The sequence below is a fragment of the Globicephala melas genome, chromosome 14 (assembly GCF_963455315.2).
Source record: "Globicephala melas chromosome 14, mGloMel1.2, whole genome shotgun sequence".
NCBI lineage: Eukaryota > Metazoa > Chordata > Mammalia > Artiodactyla > Delphinidae > Globicephala > Globicephala melas.
The window spans coordinates 58,140,802-58,167,006 of NC_083327.1; the positions used below are offsets into that span (position 1 = coordinate 58,140,802).

The 26,205-nt window shown below is 35.6% G+C and overlaps 1 protein-coding gene across 1 annotated transcript in view; it reads left to right on the forward strand.

Annotated features, from left to right (window-relative positions):
* Positions 1-26,205, forward strand: part of ENPP1 (ectonucleotide pyrophosphatase/phosphodiesterase 1) — a 67,244-nt gene that overhangs the window by 27,425 nt on the left and 13,614 nt on the right. The window contains exons 2-17 of the mRNA XM_030853434.2: positions 4,623-4,695; positions 6,899-7,015; positions 7,787-7,912; positions 8,817-8,877; positions 11,029-11,126; positions 13,006-13,085; positions 13,987-14,106; positions 15,630-15,739; positions 17,113-17,178; positions 17,486-17,558; positions 18,710-18,818; positions 19,798-19,929; positions 22,050-22,081; positions 22,839-22,966; positions 24,216-24,285; positions 25,152-25,239. Coding sequence (XP_030709294.2) covers positions 4,623-4,695; positions 6,899-7,015; positions 7,787-7,912; positions 8,817-8,877; positions 11,029-11,126; positions 13,006-13,085; positions 13,987-14,106; positions 15,630-15,739; positions 17,113-17,178; positions 17,486-17,558; positions 18,710-18,818; positions 19,798-19,929; positions 22,050-22,081; positions 22,839-22,966; positions 24,216-24,285; positions 25,152-25,239 — 1,483 coding nt within the window. The remainder of the gene's footprint in view (positions 1-4,622; positions 4,696-6,898; positions 7,016-7,786; positions 7,913-8,816; positions 8,878-11,028; positions 11,127-13,005; positions 13,086-13,986; positions 14,107-15,629; positions 15,740-17,112; positions 17,179-17,485; positions 17,559-18,709; positions 18,819-19,797; positions 19,930-22,049; positions 22,082-22,838; positions 22,967-24,215; positions 24,286-25,151; positions 25,240-26,205) is intronic.

Below are 26,205 nucleotides of genomic sequence, written 5' to 3' on the forward strand. Positions count from 1 at the left end.
ATTAGATTTCACAGCTCTGATAATCGTTGGAGAGAAATTTCCTACTAAAAACTATTCTGATTGGGTGTTGTGTAACAAAGTAGTAGGTAATTTAAATTTCATCTTTTTTTTTTTTTTTGCGGTACGCGGGCCTCTCACCGCTGTGGCCTCTCCCGCTGCGGAGCACAGGCTCTGGACGCGCAGGCTCAGCGGCCATGGCCCACGGGCCCAGCCGCTCCGCGGCATGTGGGATCCTCCCGGACCGGGGCACGAACCCGTGTCCCCTGCATCGGCAGGCGGACTCTCAACCACTGTGCCACCAGGGAAGCCCTAAATTTCATCTTTTACAGAGGTGAAATGATTGTTTCTATGGTCATACTTCAGTTTCAGTTTCATGCTATGCATTATCTAAAAGGTAAATCTAAATAATATATTTTAGTAACAAAGAGGTGATTAAAAAAATCAGCATGCCTCTTCTGTAGCTTAACAAGAGGGCAAAGATTTTCATATATCATGTATGCTTTAAACTCATGGTTGCAATTTAAATGCTTGCTTACCACTAAATCTTTTCATAGTTTTTTTCAAGATGAGACTTATTTGTAGCAGAACTGTTCACAAGTTTTGTTTTATATTTAGTTAGAACAGTAAGGTTATTGGTAATACATCTTCATGACTGAATTTCTTCAGCAGTGAGGGAATATGTATTGTAAGTCAATAAATTTGAGAATATAAATAACTTCTCTTATCATGATTTTCATTCATTGTCAAAAGGTTAACTCCGATTACTAGTAAAAGTAGTAGAACTTTTTCGTCTTCTTACTTCCAGCAAGTACCTTACGCCAATTTCAGGTTTGTACTTTTGGGTTCACCTCCACTCCAAACCGTCCCACTTCTGAGAACTCAGACTCTGAAATTCTCTTCAGAGTCCATAACTTCTGTTCTTCTTCCTTCCTCACTCCCTCCCTCATTCCCACTCCTTCATTCGCTCGATCCTTCACTTCTCACGGTTCTCCAGGCAAATACCCATGTTCACATGGTCCTAACCCTCCCTGTTCAGCTGTTGCAGTCACACCTTGACTCTCTTGTTCCCTTTTCTGTTTCCCCTCCCTTCCTATCTCCCCATGCCATGTTATCTTTTTACCCCACTCCCCCACTCCCACTCCTGGAATTCCAGGCCTCTGGGTCTTATTACAAACAATTCATAATCTCAGTTAAGCTGGGCCCCCAGAGCTGGAGGGTCTGTTCACTCTTCCATTATTGACTCCATCTCTGTTGTCCCTACTGATTTGCTGCCATCCTTCACGTGGGGTCTCCTAAGCCCCCTTCATCACTTCAGAGCCCCACCTTGGCTTCCTCACTCTCCACAGATGCTTCTTACTTACAGAGAAGGATTGAAGGGCTGCTTCCAACTTCCTATGGCTACCCCTCAGCTTTTTTTGGTTTTTGTATCTTTAAGCCTTCTTCTCACCCACCTATCTCTGAGGCTAATCCCCTGAGAGTATTTTATTGTATGATTAACCTGACTGTTTAAACCAGTTTCTTATAATGAACTTAGGTTGTTTCTGGTTGTTTTTTTTTTCAAATACAAACAGTTCTGAATTAAACATCCTTGGATATATATATTATTATGTTACATACTATATTACTGCCCACTTATGAGAGTACAGGCAGTGCTAGCTTTGCATGGTTCTCTGACATGTACAATTTCAGTTCCCACAGTTTAATTAAATCACACCAGTCTCCCAACAACATGGTTCAAATTTCAGTAACTAAGATTTATTGACCATGAGTAATTGCAAAGTACAATCTTTGCTACTAGCTTTTTCAGTCCACAAAACACTATGCAAATAGCAGATGCATATCATGGTCAGTGACCAATGTCACTTCTTTTAAAGTGTGTCAGTGATTGGTTACTATGCATCTGTTGGTCAGTTCAGCACAGACAGAAAAACAAGTACTTGTGTTGCTTTTTTATCTGCCAGTGGTAGACCTACATCACATTTTATAGAAATGAGTAATTGAAAGAGGGAATTGGCTGATAAAGTGCAGTTAAAAAAAGAAAAGTGATGGGCTTCCCTGGTGGTGCAGTGGTTGAGAGTCTGCCTGCCGATGCGGGGGACACAGGGTCGTGCCCCGGTCCAGGAAGATCCCACATGCCGCGGAGTGGCTGGGCCCGTGAGCCATGGCCGCTGAGCCTGCGCGTCCGGAGCCTGTGCTCCGCAACGGGAGAGGCCACAGCAGAGAGGCCCACACACCACAAAAAAAGAAAAGAAAAGAAAAGAAAAGTGATAATGCTGGAAATGAAATTCAGATCAAATGTGGATGGGGTTACGGAAGAGATAGCTGACTGTGGGTAGGCTAACACTGCCGCTGTTCAACAGACTCTACATATGCAGCCAAAGGAACGTAGTGACAGCGAATTTATTGACATGAGAAGCATGGTTGTGATGGAAAGGATGAAGATGTCCCAGAGGAAGCGACAGTGATACAAAGGTTCATATTAATGGAATTTTTGGAGCTATTTCATGATATTAAAAGTACAAAGGTTAAAACGTTGGAAACTTACCTAAACTTAGAAAGGAATGTGACAATTTGCCAAGGCATATAAAAGATTCTCACTCTGTATTGTGAGAAGTGGATAAAACACTGTTCAAACTATTCTTGATAGGTTTATTACAAAGAAATAAAACTTTAATTTTCCATGGTTTAAATTACAGGATACTAAATACAGATTAGTTTTACTATTTTTTCATTTCCCTATATATTTATAATTGACAGTAAGAGAGTTTTTATTGTTTTTGATAGATTCTTTAGAATTACTCTTCCATAAGTTTGTGTTAGTTTACACCACCATTAAAGGCTTAGGAGAATCCATTAGTACTCTTACGACATTGTTCTATTTGCCATTCTTTACTTATTTGTTCAAGCTCTTCTTCTGATGCCTCTTTATTTTAATGGACATATATACATTTGGGTTTTTGATTTCCTAAAAAAAGAACCTGACCTAGACCCTGTTGTATTTTAGACCCACTGTACTTTCACTCTTTTTTCCTTTACCTTCGTTTTCTTTTGAAATGAGTTAGACCTGCTTCCTCAGTTTATTTGCCATTCACTTCCTCTTTAGTTCTGCAGTCCCTTGACAGTAGGCATGCTGAGGACAGAGGTCATGTCTCTTTTATTACTGAGTACCCAGTACCTAAACTACAGATCAGCATACAGTCAATACTCAGTATTTTATTGGAGGGAATGAGTTCAGAAAACATAAAAACGCCTCTACCCACCACCCACCCTGTCCCATTCACCCATCCCTCCTGTCTTTAGTATCTCTTCATCTTGGCTTTGGGGAAATGCCACGCCACCTTTCCGTACTGTGTCCATTCCCCTTTTTCATATTCTGGGTTCCAGCCAAAGTAGGCTGTTCATCATTCATCTGCCACCTCCCGTATGCCTTCCTTCCTGCAAGCCTTTCCTTATACCGGCTTTTCTCTGCTCTGCCCTCTCTTCCCTTCCATCAGCTCTGCCTGGCAATATCATGCCATCATTTCCCCTCTTCAGAGTCCAGCCCAGAGGCTTCCTCTATGAAGTCTTTTCTGATCTCTTTCTCACCGGCCACCGCAGCCTTTCTTCTTTAAACAGCGATAGAACTCTGCAACTAGAGTCTACCAAATATGAACCATTTGTGCTGTTGCTTTTGCCTTTTCCCAAAAGTAGAAGCTCCTTGGGGGGTCTCTTATTCTTTCCTTCAATGCATAATATAGTCTTTACACATAGTTGGTGCTCAATGAATATTTTATTGAATTGTCCTGAAATGTGACATTCCAGAGAGCCGCTCCATTCCACTGAAAAATATTGAGGACTATTTTGTAGATTATTCTGCTTTTTTTTTTTCTAACTCATAAATAAACTTCTGTCATTGTTCTTGGGAGTTATATGGTGTAATCGCTTACACCATATTCACCAAATGATCTAGTTAAAGTCAAATGTCAAAGTCCAGAATAGTGGAGAATGAGGAAGTTGCAAAATGTTAGAGCTGGAAAGATTTTTAGGGATCCAAGGAGTCCAGCCCTTTAATTTTATAAGTGAGTAAATTGATATCTGGAATGTTAAAGTGACCTGCTCCAAATCTCTACACAACCAGTTTGTGGTAACATTTGGGTCCGGGATGTAGTCGTCCAACCCTGTCTGTTGCTCATTCCCACAAGCTGTCACAGTGAATATGAGAATAGTGTTTAGGTTTGTGTAATTAAACTGTTAAAAGAGGCATCTGATATTCTCATATTGCCTTTTATGGATTAACAAGTAGAAAATTGTTAGGTTTTCTTTTCTCCCTACCTTAATTATTATAAGTTTTTGGACTGGATTCATTTACATCAACTGGAAAATTTCTGGCAACATTAACCTAGGAAGGCATAGATTTGTTTGCTAATATTTAAGTAAACTTTGTTGAAGTATGACGTACATACAGAAAAGTACCTGAAGCAAAAATGTGGTTTGAATTTTTCCAAGGTGCACACATCACGTGACCAGCACCAGATCAGGAAACAGAGCAGCACCAACAAGTTTAGAAGTATTTAAAGAAATAAAACATTTGAAGAAATAAAAGCGCTTGGAAACTACATCTTTTTTTTTTTTTCTCTCCACAGGTATTGTCAGTCTGTGTGTTAACGACAATCCTTGGTTGTATATTTGGGTTGAAACCAAGCTGTGCCAAAGAAGGTAATTAGTACAGTAATTTGTGTGTGTGTGTGTGTGTAGGGGTACTAGTCAGCCTTTTTCAGAATATGATTGAGATAAGCATTATGTCCTAATCCCTTGAGTACTCCATAGATAGTGCAAATTTGATGCTGGTTTGAACCTTTTTCTTGAAGCTCTTTTATTATTTTAGCCATATACTATTTTATTTACTTGCAGAACTTCATCCCATAATGATGAAGAGGGGCTATGACCAAAAAACCAACCAACCAATCAAACAAACAGAAAAACCTCAAAACAGCAAAAAATAAAGAACAAAGACACAAACAGGCAGCTGGCTGACAGGTTCTGGTGCTGTGCTCCTGGAGCCTGTCTCCCTGACTTCCTCCAGTGACTCCCAAACACTTTTTCTCCCTAAGGAGTTAGCCCTGGAGGTTACTAGGTAACCAGTTAGCATCCCTGGGCAACCAGAAACTTATCCTTACATGCTTTTAAGTCTTTTAAAATTGCAGACATTTCAAAGCAACAGTGATATTTTTAAGCTAATATATATATATATATATATATATATATTTTATTGAGTGCAGAAATCTAGCCAACACTGACAAGATTACTATGAATAATAAAACTCTGAATCACAGTACACTGTAGCAGTCATTATTTTGGCTCTGAGGTAGTTTTTATTTTTTCCCCGTTAAAATCACTGATGGTCTTCCTAGGGAATTTGGTTTTGAAAATTGAACAAATCCTTCTGTTCAACTATTCTGTAATTGTAATATTAGTCATTTAAAAAATTTTAGTGATTGTTAAGCTGTCATTTATTGTTGAAATGAATGAAATGTAATTTTATATATTTAGTCAGCAACTATTCAGAGCAAACTGTCAATGTTTAATAAAATTAAAAAGCTATAGACTTTAGTGTTCACCTGTGTAGCCTTTAGACACAAAGTAATTCCCCTTGAGTTCAGTTTGGCATGTAAAAATAAAACCGAATGATTGAAAACAGTAATTTTAATCTAAACTCAACATGGAATGCATATTATTTTTTAAATGACTAGGAGCATATTAGTGAGCTCCAAGTAATAGCTATTATTATAATAGCTTTTTCCCCTTGGGTCAGGAAAGTTAATATTTTTGACCCTAGAAATTATTATTGTCATTTCATCTCCTTAAAATTGCCTAGTTTCCCGGTGTTAAATGAGAGTTAAACTCTGTGGCAGTGACTTCTTGGGTCAGGAGACCATTGCAGTCAAGAGCTAGGATTATTCATTTTTTTCTTTTGGACTTCCATTATTTTATAAGTGGTTTTTTTTTTCTTACCACCCTGAATTTTTAGTAATCCAATAAAAACCTAGCTTATTCTAGGTAACTAGTAAAGAGTTACAATGTAAAATTGTTTCTAATGAAAAGTATTTTCCTTCCATATCTGCCATTTATCCATTTAACAAAAACTTATTAGTACCAGCTATAGTCAAGGCTCTTGCTAGGCACCAGGGATACAGTGTACTGGCTAACTTCCAGATGTGGTCTTTGTTCTTAAGAAGTTTGTGCTCTAGGGTGACACTGGGATATTAACCAAATGATCTAGTTACAAATGGAAGTAAGTGACTGAGATGAAGGGTAAGGTTTTATACAAACTTAAGAAAAGGAAAAAGGACCTAGACTGGGAGTTTGGGAAAGTTTCTCAAAGGGAGCAGGCTGGATCTGAAGGTGCAATGGATGTTTTAGGTGATGGTGGGAGATGGGTCCCACAGAACATGTTCTGTACAAACACATTACTTCTCCTTTACACCAGACTGAGAGTGATGTAAGTCAGGTATTCTCTGTCTTTCTGAAATATTCATAGATTATCACTTTTTAGAGAACTCTGCATAAAATCTTCAGAACAAGCTCTTCTTATTTTTCTTTTCTTTATTATTCAAAAGTATTTAAGTTTTATTACCCCCAGTAGGGTTTATAACATATAAAAGAAAAAAAGTCATCTTTTTTTCCTATGGCAAGAGATAAAATTGCAAACTCTGTAAGGTTACTGCCTTATATACTGCCTTACTGTGTCACTTTCTACATGTATTTGTGAAAAGATTCTTGGTTAACTTTATTGCCCACCCCATCTGTGTTTTCTAAAACAATATTTGAACCTGACTATAACTAACTTAGGTGTATTAATTGATGTTTGCTTTGTAATTATATAATGATTAGAAACATCTAACTCCTTCAATATTTTCAGTTAAAAGTTGCAAAGGTCGCTGTTTTGAGAGAACATTTGGGAACTGTCGCTGTGACGTTGCCTGCGTTGACCTTGGAAACTGCTGTCTAGATTACCAGGAGACGTGTATAGAACCAGGTAAAAATATGCAGGGGAAAAGATGGAGTCATGGGCCTTGGTAAAAGAGCAAAGAAAAGTTCTGCATCTTTTAGGTATGTGATTTACCTAACCCATTTGAGATTTTTAAAAATTTGGCCTTTATATTTTCTGAGAGAAAAAATTTACATATTTTGCCTTGTTAAAAGTTTTATGGATAGCAAAACTGCCTGTTTTTAATGTATGCTGACAGCCTATTTAGTCTAATTTGCATTTCACCTAAGTTCAGAAAGGCTGCTTAAAATATATGAATATTTCTATGGGCTTATTAAAGCAAGAGTTCTGAAGATGTCCGCTTAAACTTCAAAGTAAAACCATCAGACTATGGAAATTTTCTGTCTGATTTGGTCTTCTCTACGTATGACATGGAATAACATTTAAATGAGAGCGAGCCAGGTTTAGATTAAATTTTGAGAACTCTGACAATGACTGGTGGAGGAAGCCAAGATGGACATGGGAGTTGTATAATAAGAATTATGTTTGTTTACATTTTAAAATGATGAGATTCTGGCTTTTTAGTGAATAATAATTACTGAATTATTAGTGAATAATAATAGTGAATAATAATTAGTGAATAATAATAATTTCTCTCAGTTCAGATTGACCACTGTGGTGGCAGGTTCTGTGACTGACTAAGGGTTAGAAAATGGTCCATTGTCTCTTCATGGATGATGTTCCAGAGACATTTTTGTATTCACTTTGGACATGTTGAATTTGGACCATGAAATGTATTATGTTGATATTTGTTTCTAGAACGGATATGGACTTGCAGCAAATTCAGGTGTGGTGAGAAAAGGTTGTCCCGAAGCCTCTGCTCCTGTTCGGATGACTGCAAGGACAAGGGCGACTGCTGCATCAACCATGGCTCCGTGTGCCGAGGTCAGGAGGTCATGCCCTCACCGGGTTCAGAGGCAGGCTTACATCTTCCTAGGTCCTAGCGGGGTTTAGCACAGATGTATTTTTTACATTAGAAGTCATAGTTATTGACCCACCATATTAGCTGAAAAAATATTTAAAAAACATTGTATTAAGGAAAATTTCAAAGATATATACCTGAATAGAGAGAATATGTGATGAAGCTTGCATCACCCAGCTTAATAATTACCATTATCTAACATGGCCAGTGTTGTTTTATCTGTAGTCACTCACTCTTCTGCTACAACCCCCTCATGTTATTTTGATATTAGCTGCATATTTAACGCTGTACTTGTGGAAAGATCACTTTTGCGGTCCTGGCTGACTATATAACAGGTTCCTTTATAGTAAGTGAGGGCGATGTCTGCTGTGCATTGAGAGAATGGACGTGAAGTTAGGGCATAAGATTCTGTGTAAACTGATGTTATGATGATGTCTCGTCTAGGTGTTACAGGGTTCCTTGAAATTCTTTGACAGAACCTGGCTCTGTATGAGAGGAACTAAGACATCAAGGATTTAATACCAGAAGATTTTGTTGGGTGGATAGAAGGAGGGTTGTAAATTTTGGCTGAAAATATTAACAATTTGAAAATGGAAAAGGTGCCTTCAAGTTCTCCCAAATACAGTAGTATGTTTTCATCTTGCAATTATACATTCATTTTTTAATTCCTGATATCAGCTAACCTTTATTTTGAAACAGAATAACTCCCTTTATTTGTTTTGTTTCCCTAGAATCACATCCCATATTATCTATGTATCTGTTAACATATTTTGTTTTTGGAATCTGTCCTAATGTGTCTCACAGGCATCACAATCATTGTTTCTATTGAGTATGTTTAACTCATTGTACTTCTTGAAAATGTTTTAGGTGAGAAAAGTTGGGCAGAAGAAACATGTGAGAGCATTAATGGTCCACAGTGTCCAGCAGGGTAAGATTATATTCTGAGATACTAATTTTTTTTAGGAGTACCATTTTTTTCTCTTTCCAAATAAAAATAATAATTATTCATTGCTTCAGTAAATATTATTTTTAGTTAAGCCTTCTTTTGGCACTGGTGGTATAGAGATGATTATGGCATGACTCCCCACGGTGGAAGCTAGTGGAAAAAAGAGAGGTCATAAATATTTCGTATTCATGAGTGTTGGGTGAAAGTATTTGTGTTTTCCTTCTTAGGAAGGAAGGATCTTTACATTCATTTGAAGTTTTTCAAGTTGAACTTACAGCAAATTACAGCTTCTTCTTATTTTTTTTGTGTGTTTTGGTTCATTTATATATTTTTGGGATAACATGTCTGTGAGAAGATGTTACATAATTTTTATAATTTATACTTGTTATTTTTGTATTTAGAGTATTTTTATAATACCTTATGTTTACAAGGTCATCAAAAAAAATTGGTGTGGAATTCAGAAGGTAGAAATTTGGTGACAGTATTAAACATAATCATCTTTGCTTCACTTGAACAAAGATATATGAATTCAAATTCATATAATTTGAATTATTAATCTTCAGAAATATATTTTTATGTCTTTAAAATAATGATTTTTCCAGACTGTTAAACATTTTAAAGCTGTATTTTAGCTTACTTATGTATATAATTTATTTTTGTTTTTTAAATATGTATTTTTGTTTTCTGTTGGATGGAAGAGTTCTTTTCTGTTTAAAACAACAGTAATAGCAGCAAAAACTAAACCCAAAAAATTCCAACAGAAGAGACTTTTTTCAAAGAGGACTTCTCATATATCCTAAGATGTCTGTTAAGTCCAAGGTATATTGGAAATTTTACACTTAATGAATTTTGAATCTTCCTTTTCCTTCTAAACATTGACTATTATTTTCCAATTGTAATGTTGACTCTGTTAGTGGAAAATATAAGTCCTTCTTTCTTTACAAGAAGACCATAATTTAGGACACATTTTATTATACAGGAAATTATTATACCCGTATATTTACCTGGAGGCCCAGCAAACTGTTTTTATGTTTTCTGTTGATTGAATAGAAATAATTTTATACAGACATGGACCATTGAGACTATATGCAGCTGATTCTGCAGTCTCCCAACAGAACTCTGGTACAAATACTAGTTAGTGGAAATTATACACAAATTTCCTCCTTTTTCCATTTGTGTTTGGGTATGAGAGTAAGCTGGGGAGGCAGTAGGGTTGGAAAAGGCAAGGTAAGGTAAATCTTTGTGCTCAGATTTTTAAATTACTGAGTAAACTTTCAGTAGAAAGTTTTTTCATGGTTATCCAATGATATACGACTTTCCTACTGTCTGTCTATCAGATGTCATTAGAAGCTGCAAAATTTCTGAACCATGCCTGTTTTGCTGTAGCCATGGAATGGTTGTCCATAGTTATTCTCTTTTGTTGGGAATATCATTATACATTTTTTTTTTGCTTCCCTCTTTGGATTTCCATACCACACATGTAAATCTGTGTGTGTGTGTGTGTGTGTGTGTGTGTGTGTGTGTGTGTGTGTGTATGTGTACCTTCATTGTTTGTTCATTTCTAGCTTTGGATCATTTCTTTGTTGTTTATATATTTAAATGTAGTAAATACCTCACCAACTTCTCTATTAAATATTAATATCTTTTAAATATGGTAAACTTAAAAGCTAAATATTGTATATAATTTATGTGATATGAGATACTATCTACTAGTTTCAAGTAGAGACAATATCAGAAAATGCTTTTACAGAAAAAAAATAGTGGAAACAAGAAACATAATTTAGAACATGCTATTTGTTAACATTTATTCTCTTGCAAGTTGGGAAAATATGATTACATTTTAGTTGGCTTTGGTCTAGCTTTTGGAATAGCAGGAATCATAAATGATGGTCTCTGTGTGGTGGCTCAGAATGGTATGAGTGCTTAATCAGTACTATTTGATGATATATATGATAAAATATAAAAGCATATATGTGAATATAGATGCTTACAAAATATTCTTTATGAGGATGTTTGCTGAGCTTGTTAGTTTACCTAAGATTACATACCAACCTCAGTGGAAAATCTTCACTGAATCTGTGTCTTCTTTCTTCTTCTTTAAACAATTTTTTTTCTTTCTTTCTCATTATCCAGGTTTGAAATGCCTCCTACCCTCTTATTTTCTTTGGATGGTTTCAGGGCAGAATATTTACACACTTGGGGTGGACTTCTTCCTGTTATTAGCAAGCTGAGTGAGTAACTTCAGAGTTTACTATTGGAGTGCCACAGTTTCAGTGAGATAGACTAAGGAAGGAGTCTTTTTTTCGAAAAATACTGGCAGAATCTGTTTTACTAAACTCCTCTATTGAAAAAGAGTTAAACCTAATGATAAGGAACTAGTGTTTAATATTGTAATTGTTCTGAAACTGCCTTTTAAATAATTCTGAGATAATAGTAGTTATTTTAGGATTTTTATGCCTTGGTGATAGATGTAGATATAAGGATGAGATAAGATATACTTTTTTTTTTTTAGACTTGGATTCCTTTTATGGACAAATTATTTATATATTTATCTGATATGTATTACATCTTAAAATAGCATTTCAAAAACTGAAGATATTTCTGCTACGTTTCTAGTAGGGTAGATATAGAATATTTGTTATTTATCTTATAGTATCATGTAGCATCCTTCCAACTTCTTTATCTCAATAAAGCCTTAATTGAATGATTATTGTATAAGTTACTAATGCAATAGTAAAATTGTCTTTTCTCAGTATTAATGCCAAAGTTTTAAATCACATTAACCACCAGTAATATGAGCATCACTTGTATCATCATGGTTACTGAGAAAAGAAAAAATTAAATATGGGTATAAAAACCATAGAACATTGCTTATCAGTGATCAGTATGTAAGTAGCCACAGTGTAATGCTGGACTGAACTAGAAGTAAGTAAATACACTGTTTTGGTGTTCTTCTGGAGTTCTGAAACATTATTTACTAGACTTGAGTATATGAGGTTGGTTTAAACATCAAAGTCACTCTCAGTAAATACATAGGTACGTTTATTGTACTTCTTTTGTGACAAACCAAAATAATATTTGGAGAACTTTTAAAAACTTCAGTTTCTAATTTCTCCTGGGAAGAAAATAGTTTTTATAAATAATCATTTGACATAAAAAAGTCTTTAGCAGAGAGCTTGCTTGGGCAAGGAAGGCTCTGTTCTTACCAGCCAGGCTCATGAGCTTTGAGGTTTGAATATGGCCCTTTGTTATCATCAGGAGGAAAGTTTGTTTCCATAGCACCAAATATGAGTTCAGAACCTGAGTTCAGAATTAAGGAGCTGTAGGTACCTATACATGAAGTTGAAAGGAAATCAATACACAGTTAGACTAAGTCCTCTCTTTGGGTAGTTGGGGAATGTAGCTTGTAATTCTGAACTATTTGGAAGACAGTGAGATAGACAGACACATGCCAATCTGAGGAATATTTTCAGGCAATGGGGTATTGATATGCTAGAATCATTAGTTATGTATTCCCTCTTCAGTAGTAGAGGCAGAAGACGAATGTGACACTAGGGCTAAATCAGCAACAGTTTGACTTCTGTCCTTTCTTGTACTTGAAGCCAGAAGATGCTTTTTATCTTTAGAGCAGTGTTGAACTTGTCTAGAGTTAGCTAGATTGGATTTTTGGGATGGGACACTGTCATCCCAGCTACTGCTTCATTCTTGTTTTAATTTTGCAGATTTAGCTACTAGTGCAGTTTTTTGTTGTTAAAATATAACTACTTCCTATAATTTAGTATGTTACCACCAAGTAGTAGCAGACAAAGATCTAGCAAGAATCATTATGGTCCATCTGGAACTTAATGTTATTGATAAGTATGGGATAATTATTTCATTGGCTTAACTATTTTGTTTAATGATTTTCTAAGTAAGAGAAAAACTAATTCTTAACATTGAATTCGAATCCAAAATGTTGCTTTGTAATTCACCCTGAATTTTTATATGGTTGTAAATCCCTTCTAGGTTCACTTTTTAGTACTATTTAGAAGTCTGTGGTATCAAAGCTAAATGAGGGAAACAGATTGTTAGTTGTATTTAATAACAATATTTAATTTTTTTCCCTTGTAGAAACCTGTGGAACATATGCTAAAAACCTGAGACCAGTATATCCAACAAAAACTTTCCCCAATCACTACAGCATTGTCACAGTAAGCTCTGCATTTCAACTGTTATATGTTCACAGAAGTGAGATGTAAATGTAATATTTTTCAAGAGAATAAGTAGATTTCAGATCAGAAAAAAATAACTTCTTTTTCATTGTGTAGTTAAGCAAGGAAACCTAGGATCTGGTCTTAGCTTTTCTACTAACTAGTTGTGGCCTTGGGCAGGTCACTTTACTTTCTGGGTCTCCATTTCCCATCTGTGAAAAGAGGTGACTAAAGACTCCAAGAAATGATTTCTTGGTTCCCTTTCAATTTAAGAGTCTCTGATTCTTGGGTCCTGTTTTTTCTCATTAGTTTTTATCTTACTTTATTTGAGCCCCAGACTGTCTGCACTCACATGTTCTCAGCTGTCTTTCCAGTCATCTTGATGTATGAGTTCTAAGCAAGCCACTTTGCCTGACTTTAGGTAGGATTACAACTCTATTTTTGTTTCACTCAAAGTTTGGAGATTTAATTTGAATCCAGAAAAAAAAAAGTAGAATTCATTAGGCCTTAGGGTTGAAGCCAGAGAATTAATACTTTAGCTTGTGTTGGTACAAGCTATTCTTGGACCCAACCAAAAAGGAGTTTGTTCTGAAGAAATGTTTCACTGAGCAATGCAAAAGGACAACACAGTACATTTTTCAAAATTAGGCTGCTTCTTTATATAGAACTTCATCCATATCATTCCTAATTTATTTTCTCCTATTACATAAATTAAAACACAAATACTCCATAAAATCTCGAGTGGTTGGTTGTGTTTTAACAATACCCATTGTTTTTTTCTCCTCTCCTTAAGCTGGATTAAGTTCTGTGTAGCTAAAGTTGTCTATTTCTCTTTGATGATTTTGTTCTGTAACTTTAAAAACTTAAAACTTGCATAAAACTTCTATTTTATATTTTTTAGGGACTTTATCCAGAATCCCATGGCCTCATTGACAATAAAATGTATGATCCCCAAAGGAATGCTTACTTTGCACTTAAAAGTAAAGAGAAATTTAATCCTGAGTGGTACAAAGGAGAACCAGTGAGTTGTTTGTTTTATCTATTAAAATTATTTTTATTATTCTCATCTGTTTCTATCAGAGTAAAATCCCAGATTCCCTGGAGCTTTTAATAACTCATTTCATTTACTATGTTTTTTGCCATCCTTATGCAAACAGAGATGAATTCAGGTAACTCTAAATATAGCTTGTATCATTATGTAGTTTATTCCAGGGTGGGGTTTGGGTTATGCTGAGCCAGTTCTCTTTTCTGCTTGATCTTAACCTTTTTGTCCTAGTAGCGAAGAGCAGTAGTCTGGGGGTAATATTTTGATCTACACAAAGCTAACTGTTTCTACAGGTGTAAACTTTGACTTTGTTTGCATTTGCTAACTTAGAAGATTCTCTCTGATTGTGATTTAGATGTGCTCTCCTTTTGAGTTTTTATAAATTGCCATGACAATTCTATAAGGTCTATTTGGATAGTCTTGCTATTCCTCTTGGAAGGAGAAGAGCATTTGCAAGTTATAAATTCAGATTTTAGCTCTGACATTTAAAGCTGTGTGACTGTGGGTAAATTATTCTTCCTGTGCCTCAATTTTCTCATATCTGTACTGTAAATAATACTGTAAATACTGTTAACTACCTCATAGAGTTATTGTGATGATTAGTTGAATTGATAATCTAGGATGCTATTAGTTGAATTAATTCATTGATTAGTTGAATTAATAATCTAGAATACTATTTAGAACTGTAATTGGCAATAATAAGTGCTTAATAAATGTTAGTTACATAAGCGAAAATGTCAATAAGTTAAAGATATGTATATTTGTAAATTTTTCTTTTCTTTTTCCTTTCATGAATTTTTCTTCTTTTAAGAAGGAACCTATTCTAGTGGGAAGCAGCCGCATAGCACAGGGATATCAGCTCGGTGCTTTGTGACCACCGGGAGGGTGGGAGGGAGGGAGATGCAAGAGGGAAGAGATATGGGAACATATGTATATGTTTAACTGATTCACTTTGTTATAAAGCAGAAACTAACACACCATTGTAAAGCAATTATACCCCAATAAAGATGCTAAAAAAAAAAAGGGGGCTTCCCTGGTGGCGCAGTGGTTGAGAGTCCGCCTGCCGATGCAGGGGACACGGGTTCGTGCCCCGGTCCGGGAAGATCCTGCGTGCCGCGGAGCGACTGGGCCCGTGAGCCGTGGCCGCTGAGCCTGCGCGTCCGGAGCCTGTGCTCCACAACGGGAGGGGCCACAGCAGTGAGCGGCCCGCGTACCAAAAAAAAAAAAGAAGGAACCTATTAAGTAGAAGTATGACTATAAAAGTTGCAGGAGTTATCAACTGTTCATATTTTTTAGGTTAATTTCTGATTATTTAATTTCTCTTTGCTGCTGTTCACAGTCATATTACATTGTTATTTTGTAGTCTAACTGCTGGAGCTTATTAACGTCAAAAACACTCTGGCATTTGGGAGGAAAGCATTGGGGTTGCGTGAACAGATGTTTTCCTAAGAAATGAATGCTTGCATAATTTCCTAACTTTCCTTCACTGGCTTCCCCAGATTTGGCTTACAGCTAAATATCAAGGCCTGAAGACGGGCACATTTTTTTGGCCAGGATCAGATGTGAAAATTAATGGAATTTTCCCAGACATCTATAAGGTGTATAATGGGTATGTATAGCTGTACTTTTTCTAGGACCTATAACATAGAATTTTTTATTTTCTTATCATAGCCTGAGTTCTCTCATTTGAATGATATGTTGTTTGAAAAATGAGACCTGTCAGAATAAGAACTCTGTCTCAAAGAGTTTTAGATGGATGATAGATAGACAGTAAAACTATGACGAGTTTTTTCCTGGAGGTTTTCTAGAAAGCACTGGTAACATGTTAGAGTTTGCATTCAGATCTTTGGGCAGGAATAAGATAAGTCCTGGTGAAAGTAGAGGTCCTGCACATTTTCACTCTAGGGAGAAAGAACGAGGAGAAGGAGGTGAAAGTATTAAAGGGACACAGGTAGGAGTGACTCTCTGGTATCTGGAAATATTATTTAAAAGAAGATATTAATGGTACCCCTGGATTTGCATTTTCAAATTACTTTGTTAAACGTTCCATTTAATGTGAGAAGTGATTGAAGTAACCTCCCTGTGATATTCAAAATCCATGAGGTACCACGAAAAAAACAGAAACTTCTTTTCTGGAAAACTCTCTTTGGATCATTTTAGGGAGACTAGCAAAATAGTTTGGTCTCTCACTTGGGAAATTATGTCATAAAATCAATACGATAATGTATTTGAGGGACGAAAGGAAAAGTTCATAAATTCCAAACAAGAAATGCATAATGATTTTCTATGGTGACCTTATGCTGTTGTTTATTCCTTAGGGTACACACGGGCACCTTGTTATTTGCCGTTAGTTTCATTCCATAGATGGTTATTGAGATTCTATGTGACAGGCACTGTCCTAGGCCTGGGGGATTTGAAGAGTAGTGATATATATTCTCTGGCTTCTCAAGGTCTGATAGAGACCTTCTCAAGGTACAACTAAGTGTACTTGAGGTTGGGCAAGCACTCTGATGGAGACATGTAAGCAAAATCCTGTGCCCACAGGAAGGTGTCGTTAATTCTGCCCAGAAATTGTTGCCTGGAGAACTGTCTGCTCATTAGGTGTCCACTTCCCAATTTTACCAGGAGTCATCAATGAGTGAGTTCTTCGTGAGGTCCTCTTTGAAGAGTGTATTGACACATGGGTTATTCATGCCATAGCAATTGCTATTCTCAGGTCCAGGAGTAAGATCCTGAGGTAGAGTATAGGAAGCAAATCTTTTAAACCCGGCTACAACTTCCATATGTGTAAAATTTAATGTTCGTTTCTTTGTCGAGAAAACAATTTTAAGTTTTCAGATGAAACTCTTACATTGCTTGGAACACATTTGATGCCTTGAATTGTTTTAGTCTCTCTGCAATTTTCAGTGAGACACACATTTATACCTTAAACCCAAACAGTTGTCACAGATTTGTTTTCATTTTGTTTATCTTTCATATTAGTTCAGTACCATTTGAAGAAAGAATTTTAGCTGTTCTTAAGTGGCTGCAGCTTCCTAAAGATGAAAGGTATGTAGACGATTAATTTCTGTCATAAAATACTCCTTTGTTTTATAAAAACGTCAGAATATTTTAAATAGATGACAGGAAAACTTTGCTATTGGCTATGATGTTTTATATCCAAATTAACTCTTTAGTGTCCTATTACAGCCACATTTTGAAGAACTCTAAACATGTAAATCATTTCTCAGCAATTTTAGAAATGTTACCCCAGTGTTGTATTAACTTTTATTCACTATCAGTTGTTGAATTATTCTTTCTATTCTGTTTTACAATGTGTTCGTAAAATATTACATTTTGATACTGTTTGATTTAGACCACACTTTTACACTCTGTATTTAGAAGAACCAGATTCTTCAGGTCACTCTTATGGACCAGTCAGCAGTGAAGTAAGTACATTTTTATCAGTGATTACTTCATTAAACCTGGTAATATCTAACTGAACCTTGCTTTGAAGCAGGTTTCTAGACCATTCTATAAGAATCCATGATTTCTGGAAAGAGTGAGTATTAAGCACATTTTTATTAAACCAAAAGATGCACTTTAATCAAAAAGAGTTGGGAGCATTGTTTTACGCTATCTACAGTGTTAAATTGAACCAGTGATGAGTTAAATTCTATATTTTCAATTTCAAATGAGACTTGTCACACTCCACCCTTTGTACTCTTTCCATGAAAACCTATCTCCAGTAATTTCAGTGTAGTTAACAACCCACATGCCCTTGCTTTGATTCTGTCCTTCAGCTAAGTAGAAATGCTCCTTCTTAGGGGTGGGAGATGTGTGGCCGTCAGTGCGGCCATGTCATAATTAGACAAATGGAAGTTTCCTGTAGTTCTTATCTTGGTTCGAACAATTGGCCAGATGCTAGTATAATTTTTATTCTTTCACTATTAAGACCTGTGTCTAGGTCAGTTTGGCTACAAGAAGTCTAAGGATCATTTTGTAATTGATTATCAGATCACATAAGTTTTAAGACCAGTGCTATTTTTTCTATTCACTAAAGATTTCCCAAAGTACCTGCTTTTCTGTTTCATCTTCAGTCAAGGTCGAGCCCATCGCTTTTCAAATCATATTCATCAATTTATAAACTCAGTTAAACGCTAGTATTATTTGCTCATCGAAACCCACTTTATCTTCATACTTAAAAATTCCAGTCCATGTTGCTTGGATATCTTTGAGTGAAAGAAAGACCATGTTGAAAGAGGTTGTTTCATAATACAGTGAAATACACAGACTATAGATAAAGGTTAGACTGTTTTGATACAGTACCGAAGACACAGGCAAAACTGCACAAGAATTTGCCTCCCGTGGTTTTGCCCGGAGAGAGGAGGAGAGAAGAGCCAGAGGTAATTTGCCAAAATCATACACCATTCTGTGTCCTTGTGGTATTCATATGCAAAATAATACAGTTTGTATGGAAACAATGGGCTGTATTCCTAGAATTTTAATTTTAATTTTAAAAAATTAAGTACATAGAACTATAAGAAGCATTTCATGAATACTTTTAACTGCATGACATGAGGTTATTTCCCTTTCTTAGGTCATCAGAGCTTTGCAGAGGGTTGACAACATGGTTGGCATGCTGATGGATGGTCTAAAAGAGTTGAACTTGCATAGATGTTTGAACCTCATCCTTATCTCAGATCACGGTAACCTGAATTTGCATCATTTTTCCTTCAGGTTAAATGGTGCCCCCAGAAGTTTACTTGATTGATTATTGTTTTATTATTTCCTCTGACTTTTGTAGTTAATTCTTTCTTTTAAATGTGATTTCTTGTAGAAAGCCTTTAGAAAATACTACATTAAATATAAATCACAAGTGAAACGTAGAATTCACAGAAACCTAAGAGCCTATTAACCACAATGCACTCATCTCCTGATTTGGGGTGGGATTACACCAGGAACTTGGAGAGTTAAAACAATTTTTTTAATATTAAATTTTGGTAAATCTACTCTAAAAATTTTAGGTGTAATTTGAATAGATTATTATGTGCTGCTTCTGTTTTCTCTAGCATGATAAAGCTGACTTTTAAAAGCAGTATGTATTAATTTTGGCAATATTTTAAGTTAACTTTTACTTACTGTGACCTTTAGAACATGTATGTGTATAGCCTTGGGACTGTAAAAGCAATGTATATACAAGAAAATAGGAAAGACGTTCTTTTTGTTTGTTTGTTTTTGTTGTTATCATTGTTTACTTCAGAAATAATTACTGAAAACTATTTCTAGAAACAGTCCTAAGAAGCTGTATCCTAAAGAAGCCCCCAGTCCTGGAATGAGGTTGAGAGTTTTATACTCATAGTTAATATGCTAGGTGATTCTGAGAAAGTAACTACGCTTTCATATTCAGTCTAAAACTGTGATATTCCTCATCACTCACATAAAGATACTGTAATATATAAATAAGAAGAAATACTAATTTTGGATGAAGGAAAGGGAAAATTTTTTTTTTAAGTGACGTGGTAGGTATACATGAAATTCTGTGTCTTACCTATTAGATGTTCAGCTGTCATGAGTGCTGACCTCATGTTTATTGATTTAAATTCTGGAAGGGAAAGAAATTCTGTCCTACATGTTAAATGTTTTTTATTAAAGTTGTAACATGTTTGGGGATTTTTTTTCTCCTAGGCATGGAACAAGGCAGTTGTAAGAAATATGTGTATCTGAGTAAATATCTGGGGGATATTAAAAATGTTAAAGTTATATATGGACCTGCAGCTCGATTGAGACCCTCTGATGTACCAGATAAATACTATTCATGTAAGTATATCTCTATGCTAATTTTGAATATGATTATATTCACAATACATTCCTCAGAATCATTATGTCTCTAAATTAAAGAGGATCAGTTAATTTCCTTTTCATGATTAAATCTCCAGGGCTGATCTTCTGGGATTTTATGGAACTAGATGTGAGGGCACAAGTCTAACCGCTTATCTGTTATTCATGGCTAAGAATATTATTTGATGAACTTGGTACAATTTTATGTTATCGTTGTATCTTTTGCTTGTGTTGGGTTCAAGATTACTTGTACTAGAAAAATAAAAACTTAAGAGAAAAGTTCGACTACATTTATTCAACTTTAATTAATGTCATTTCATTAAAATAATTTACCGATGTTATAGGATAATATTCCATTATGAGGAGGAATGCTGGCAGAGATGATTAATTCTATAAGCAACTAATTTTTATTCTCAGAAATGACTTTCTTAAAGTGTTCCAAAAAACAATGAGAATGTATTTTTTGAATAGAGAAGAAGAAATTTCACATTCTCTCTTGACCCCATGTTGTACTCAAACTAAACTACCAAGAAATTTTAAATATTCATTCTTTTGAAAGTCAAGCCTATTTCAGAACTGATTGCACCTCTATTATACCCCTCTTTTTGATTACCATCCTTGGTAATTCGCAAATACTAAGGGCAGTTTTGTTTATCTTTTTGTTACAATTACCTTTGAAATGGAAAGAGAAAAGAGCTTTTCTGGCAGTCGTCAGCATTGGATTAGGTTTGGGTATATGCGGTGCTATATGTTTCAGTAGATACTGTTGAATATTCATGAGAAGAAGTAGATTTCCCTGCAGGAAAATAGTTATGCAAATATATTAACATAGTAACCCAAAGCACAGACACTAACTTGTACAATAACAAGTTTTAATTAGTGTTTAAAAAATTTATTAAAGTAGTACATGATTGTTAGAAAACCTGTTATAAAACTATACGGGCAATGGCAGTCCCCAGAGATGTTTAGGATAGAATGGCTAAGCTTAGCCACACCCTTATCTCAATTAGGCCCCTAAGTTTCCCAATTTCAAGTAAAAATTACATATCTCTGTATCTACATTCACACATTAAAATATATATACAGTACATATTCTTTTATCTGGATAATTTTCTCAAACTTATGTAAAGTATAGCTAAAAGAATCGTAGGGAGCTGGGCAGTTACTGTTTACATCACAGAGTACACTAAGTAAGTACACTGTGGGCTTGCTGTGAAAATTCAGTTTCAGAGCTCTTCTACCTGCCCTCACTTCTAAATCCCCCTATGTCCTTATCTGGAAATTCTGGAATTATCCTTGAATATCAAGGTATGTAAAAAGTAACAGTTTTCCACCCTAGATCCCCCTAATTCACAGCTCAGTTCCTCTCTCTAGAGATAAATACTTAGATTTGGGATGTATCTTCCCAGGTATTTGCTATGTATATGTAAAACACATTCATTTTAATTTTTACAAAGTGACATTATACAGGATCTAGATGGGTGGATGGAAGGATGGATAGATATTTGGATGCATGGACAGATAGATAGATGGATGGATGGATAGGCAGATGGACAGGCAGATGGATGAATGGACACACATATGAATGACAGATGGGTGAACTGATGTTCTATAACTTGCCTTTTCACTTAACAATAGGACATAATTTCACAGGCATGGTGGTAGTGGAGGTTGGGTGGTTCCTAAAGATCTGTCTTATTCCTGTCAATGGCTAATATATAATAATTGAAATCAGTGGTCCCCAACCTTTTTGGCACCAGGGACTGGTTTCGTGGAAGAAAATTTTTCCACGGATGGGGAGGGGGGATAGTTCAGGCAGTAATGCGAGCAGTGGGGAGCGATGGGGAGCGGCAGATGAAGCTTTGTTCACTAGTCCGCTGCTCACCTCTTGCTGTGTGGCCCAGTTTCTAACAGACCGCAGACCGGTACCGGTACGTGGCCTGGGGGTTGGGGACCCCTGATTTAAATGATGGGTTTGAAACCAGCTTTGGTATTTAAATATAGGGTTTGAGTCTGACATTATATATTTTTTGTATTATTTTTATTTCTAATGATAGCATACCATTCAACTCTTAATTCTTATCTTTGCCCCCCTTCAGTTAATTATGAAGGCATTGCCAAAAACCTTTCTGTGAGTATCTTTTTTCCCCCATTACTTTGTTATTACTAGTTTTGTATAAAATATATTTAGAAGAAAGTTTCAGTATTTGTTCTTGGGATTGTAGAATTTAATCTAATTTTTTGAGTATCTGGGCCAACATTTAAATGCTCTGAAGTTTTTAAAGACCTTTAAGGACACGCCCCAATAATGTAGGTTTCTAAAATTTTACGCATTTATTTATTGACATTGTTAAATTTATATGACAGTACAAGAAATAACTGAAAACAATAGAAGGGAAAACCCTAGAGCTGTACTACCATAAACACTGTTAGCATTATGAGGTATTTTCTGCCAGTCTTTCTTATGCCTATTTTTTAAAATAAGCTTTTGTCCTAGTGCTGATTTATCTATACTACATGTTTTTACTTGATAGAAAATTCTTAAGATTTTAAAGAAAATTCTTAAAATTGTTATAAGAGTGTTTGAAAATATGATCATCAGTAATAACACAAAGGTAAATGAGTGACTCAATCTAAGCATCCTGGGACTCTTATGTAATAATTATGATTTTTCTAGAAAAATAAGAATATTCAATAGTTGGGAATATTCAACTTGTACTTTATATCGCTAGTAAGAACTCAGGTTATTTGCATCTGTGACTTGTTGGGCATACTGATTAAATGTTTGTGAGAAAAAATTCATATGGGGTTAGGAAGCAATTTCAAGGGAAGTTTACACTTACGAAAATATGGAAATAATGGTTTTTCTTTGCCTTCTACAATTTCAGTGCCAGGAACCAAACCAGCACTTCAAACCTTACCTGAAACATTTCTTACCCAAGCGTTTGCACTTTGCCAAAAGTGACAGGATTGAGCCCTTGACATTCTATTTGGACCCTCAGTGGCAACTTGCATTGTAAGTTCTGACAATCTCCCAGGTAAACTTAGCTTGATCTTGTAGTAATTCAAGGTAACCACTGGGCCCTTTCCAATGATGTCGTTATATGAAAACTACAAATATGATTCTCTTCAGTCTATCCCAGGGTCTCTCAACCTTGGCCTATTGACATTTTGGATCAGATAATTCTTTGTGGTTGGGGAGTTGTCCTGTCTGTTGTGGGATATTTGAAAACATCCCTGGCTTCTACTCACTAGATGAAAAAACACCTTTTCTGTAGTTGTGACAACCAAAAATATCTGCAGACATTGCCTGAAGTCCCCTGGGGAGGGGAGTCACCTCCAGCTGAGAACCACTGCTCTGTCCCCTCACATCCGTCTTGATTATTTCTTATGCTCCACATTTGTGTAACCACTTGCCATTGTATCTCTTCTGCATGTTACAGTTGTGCCTAATAATACCTTCAGAGTCTGACAAATAATTGGCAAAACTCTTTATAATAATGAGCCATTATCTTCTTCATTAGACAAAGCTGTTTTTTCATTCTTGTTATACTAGTCCATTAATAAACCTCAGTTTATTGGTGTGTTCAGCAAATTATTTGGATGGTTCGTATTGTTAATATCTCAAAACTTGATCATTAACTCTGTATGGTTGCCAGGAAGCCAGGGATGATAAATACCCCTGTCCAGCAAAACCTAAGCAGGGAACCAGAATTCAGTCAACAGAACTGCACTGTCTCTGCTTTATTAGAGAGCTGTGCTTTCAGTGTTTAGAAAAAGAATATGAAAGAAAAGGAGGTCCTTACCTTCATGGGAGAACTAATATTAGTGAGCATCTACTGTGTTCTAAGCACTTCTTTAGTACAAACCGTTTAATTTTTATAAACCCAGCATGACAAATTGAAACCACGAGAAGATAATTAAATCGCCAAAGTCACAGCTGAGTAAATAGTACGGTTAGGGTTCAAAACCATGCTAATGGTTTTCTCCTTTATACCATATTGCTTATAATTGATTCGTCTACAAAATGAAAGATAAAGGTGGCTGTCCCTTAATGCTTTTCAAAGACAAGTGTTTTATTTACTTTTTTTTGATTCGCTTAACAATAGTTACTTATTTTTTATCAAAGAATATTAAAAATGTACAAAATTATTAAAGAAAAATATTAAAGAATAGTTACTTTATTAATGGAAATAATGTCATGATTGTCAGTTTTGCTTTATGAATGGACTTTACATTGTTAATTTATATTATGTGAAAATTAGGAATTCTTCAGAAAGGAAATATTGTGGAGGTGGATTTCACGGCTCTGACAATGCATTTTCAAATATGCAAGTGAGTAAACCTATTATACAGTAAAAATTATAGTTTATATCTGAAGAAAAAACTGATATATAAAGTTTTAGACTTAAAATCATAGACTGTCATTATATGTCTTGAATGAGAATTAATGAAGCTTATAATTTCATGTAGCTGTTTTACTTTGGACATTAAATAACTTAATAGAATTTTGTTAAATATTTATATTCATGTTTTATGAATGTGACTTATACCTCATACTAAATTTCTAGTAATTATTTTGTATGTATTTGTGCTTCATTAAGAATGTTGCTCCACAGTAAATGAAAGCCAGTAATTCAATAGGTGAAAAGATATCATAGTTATGTTTCAAATAAAGATAATGCCGGGAATTCCCTGGTGGTCCAGTGGTTAGGACTCCGTGCTCTCACTGTTGAGGGCCTGGGTTCAATCTCTGGTCAGGGAAGTAAAATCCCACAAGCTACGCAGCGCGGCCGCCCCCCAAAATAATAATGCCCTCCATTTACCTGGCACTTTAAAAATTTCAAAATATACTCATAATAATTTTCTGATTTGATCCCTACGGCACTGTGTGTGGTGGGAAGAATGAGATTTAGATCCCATTTCACAGTTGAAAAAAGATTTCATCATCATTCTGTTCTGATTGTCACGTTAGGAATTATAATGCAGTTAAGAAAAAACCTAGATGTCCTTGGATTAAAAGTGCAACAGGTGTTAAAATAATATCCTAGAAAGTCCACTGGGCACAGTATTTTTCCACTTACCTTAATATAACCAGTTTATATATGTACAATGGGGAAGATATAAAATACCTCTTTGGTGACCAACTCCATACATAACTGAAATGAGTAGATAAACTGTTTCTTTTCTGGCCAACGTAGGCCCTCTTTATTGGCTACGGACCTGGATTCAAGCATGGCATTGAAGTTGACTCCTTTGAAAATATTGAAGTCTATAACTTAATGTGTGGTAAGTGTGAACAGGCATCTTTTCTCCCTTCTGAACACAGAGCTGGGGTAGGATTATCAAAAGTAGGTCACATGTTGGGCACCTTTCTGGAAGTGATGATATGGCAAGACAGACCCTTATATTTCCACCTTTCTTCTTCCTGACCTAGAGTCATTGAAAAAATGTGCAGAACATAATCATCTGATGACTGACCTGTTCCTTCCACTAGACTGCACAGTGGTAAAGTACAGCACTCAGAGTAGGGAGGTCTGTACATCCCAAGCGCCCAGTACTTTGCCAGGCCCTGGACTTCATTAAATGACAGTTGAACCAGATCAGGGTGGAAGCCAGAGAAAAGAGTTTGGGGTTGTGAAAGGTAGACAAAACAGGTGGATCCTCTGGTAGCAATAATAGTTGAATGGATGGCAATGTCAAGGTTATAGAAATGGAGGAGGACATATTGAATATGTTCTTAGTTGACTCTGTACCTTCCAAATTAGTACTTTTATGGTTGAGTATTGTATTTTAAATATTACTTCCTTTTTCTGATAACAATACTGGGCATTTGTAAAACCTTAAATACGTTCTAAGTATAATTATTTTAGTGAGAGCCTGTATACTTAAATGAGTTAGTATATCCTAAAGCACTTAAACAGTGCCTGGCATATAATAAGCGCTTTAGTGTATAAGTGTTTGCCATCATTATTTTCAAGAGCGTGAGTCTTAGACTTGGACAGAGCTGGTTTTGAATCCTAGGTCTACTACATTAGTAGCTTGAAATCTTGAGCTAAGCACTCTGGTTACAGGCACACCTTAGAGAAATCGCAGGTTCAGTTCTACACCACCGCAGTAAAGTGAATACTGTAATAAAGCAAGTCACGTGATTTTTTTGGCTTCCCAGTGCATATAAAAGTTACATTTATATTATACTGTAGTCTATTAAGTGTGCAATAGCTTCTGTCTAAAGAAACAATGTACCTACCTTAA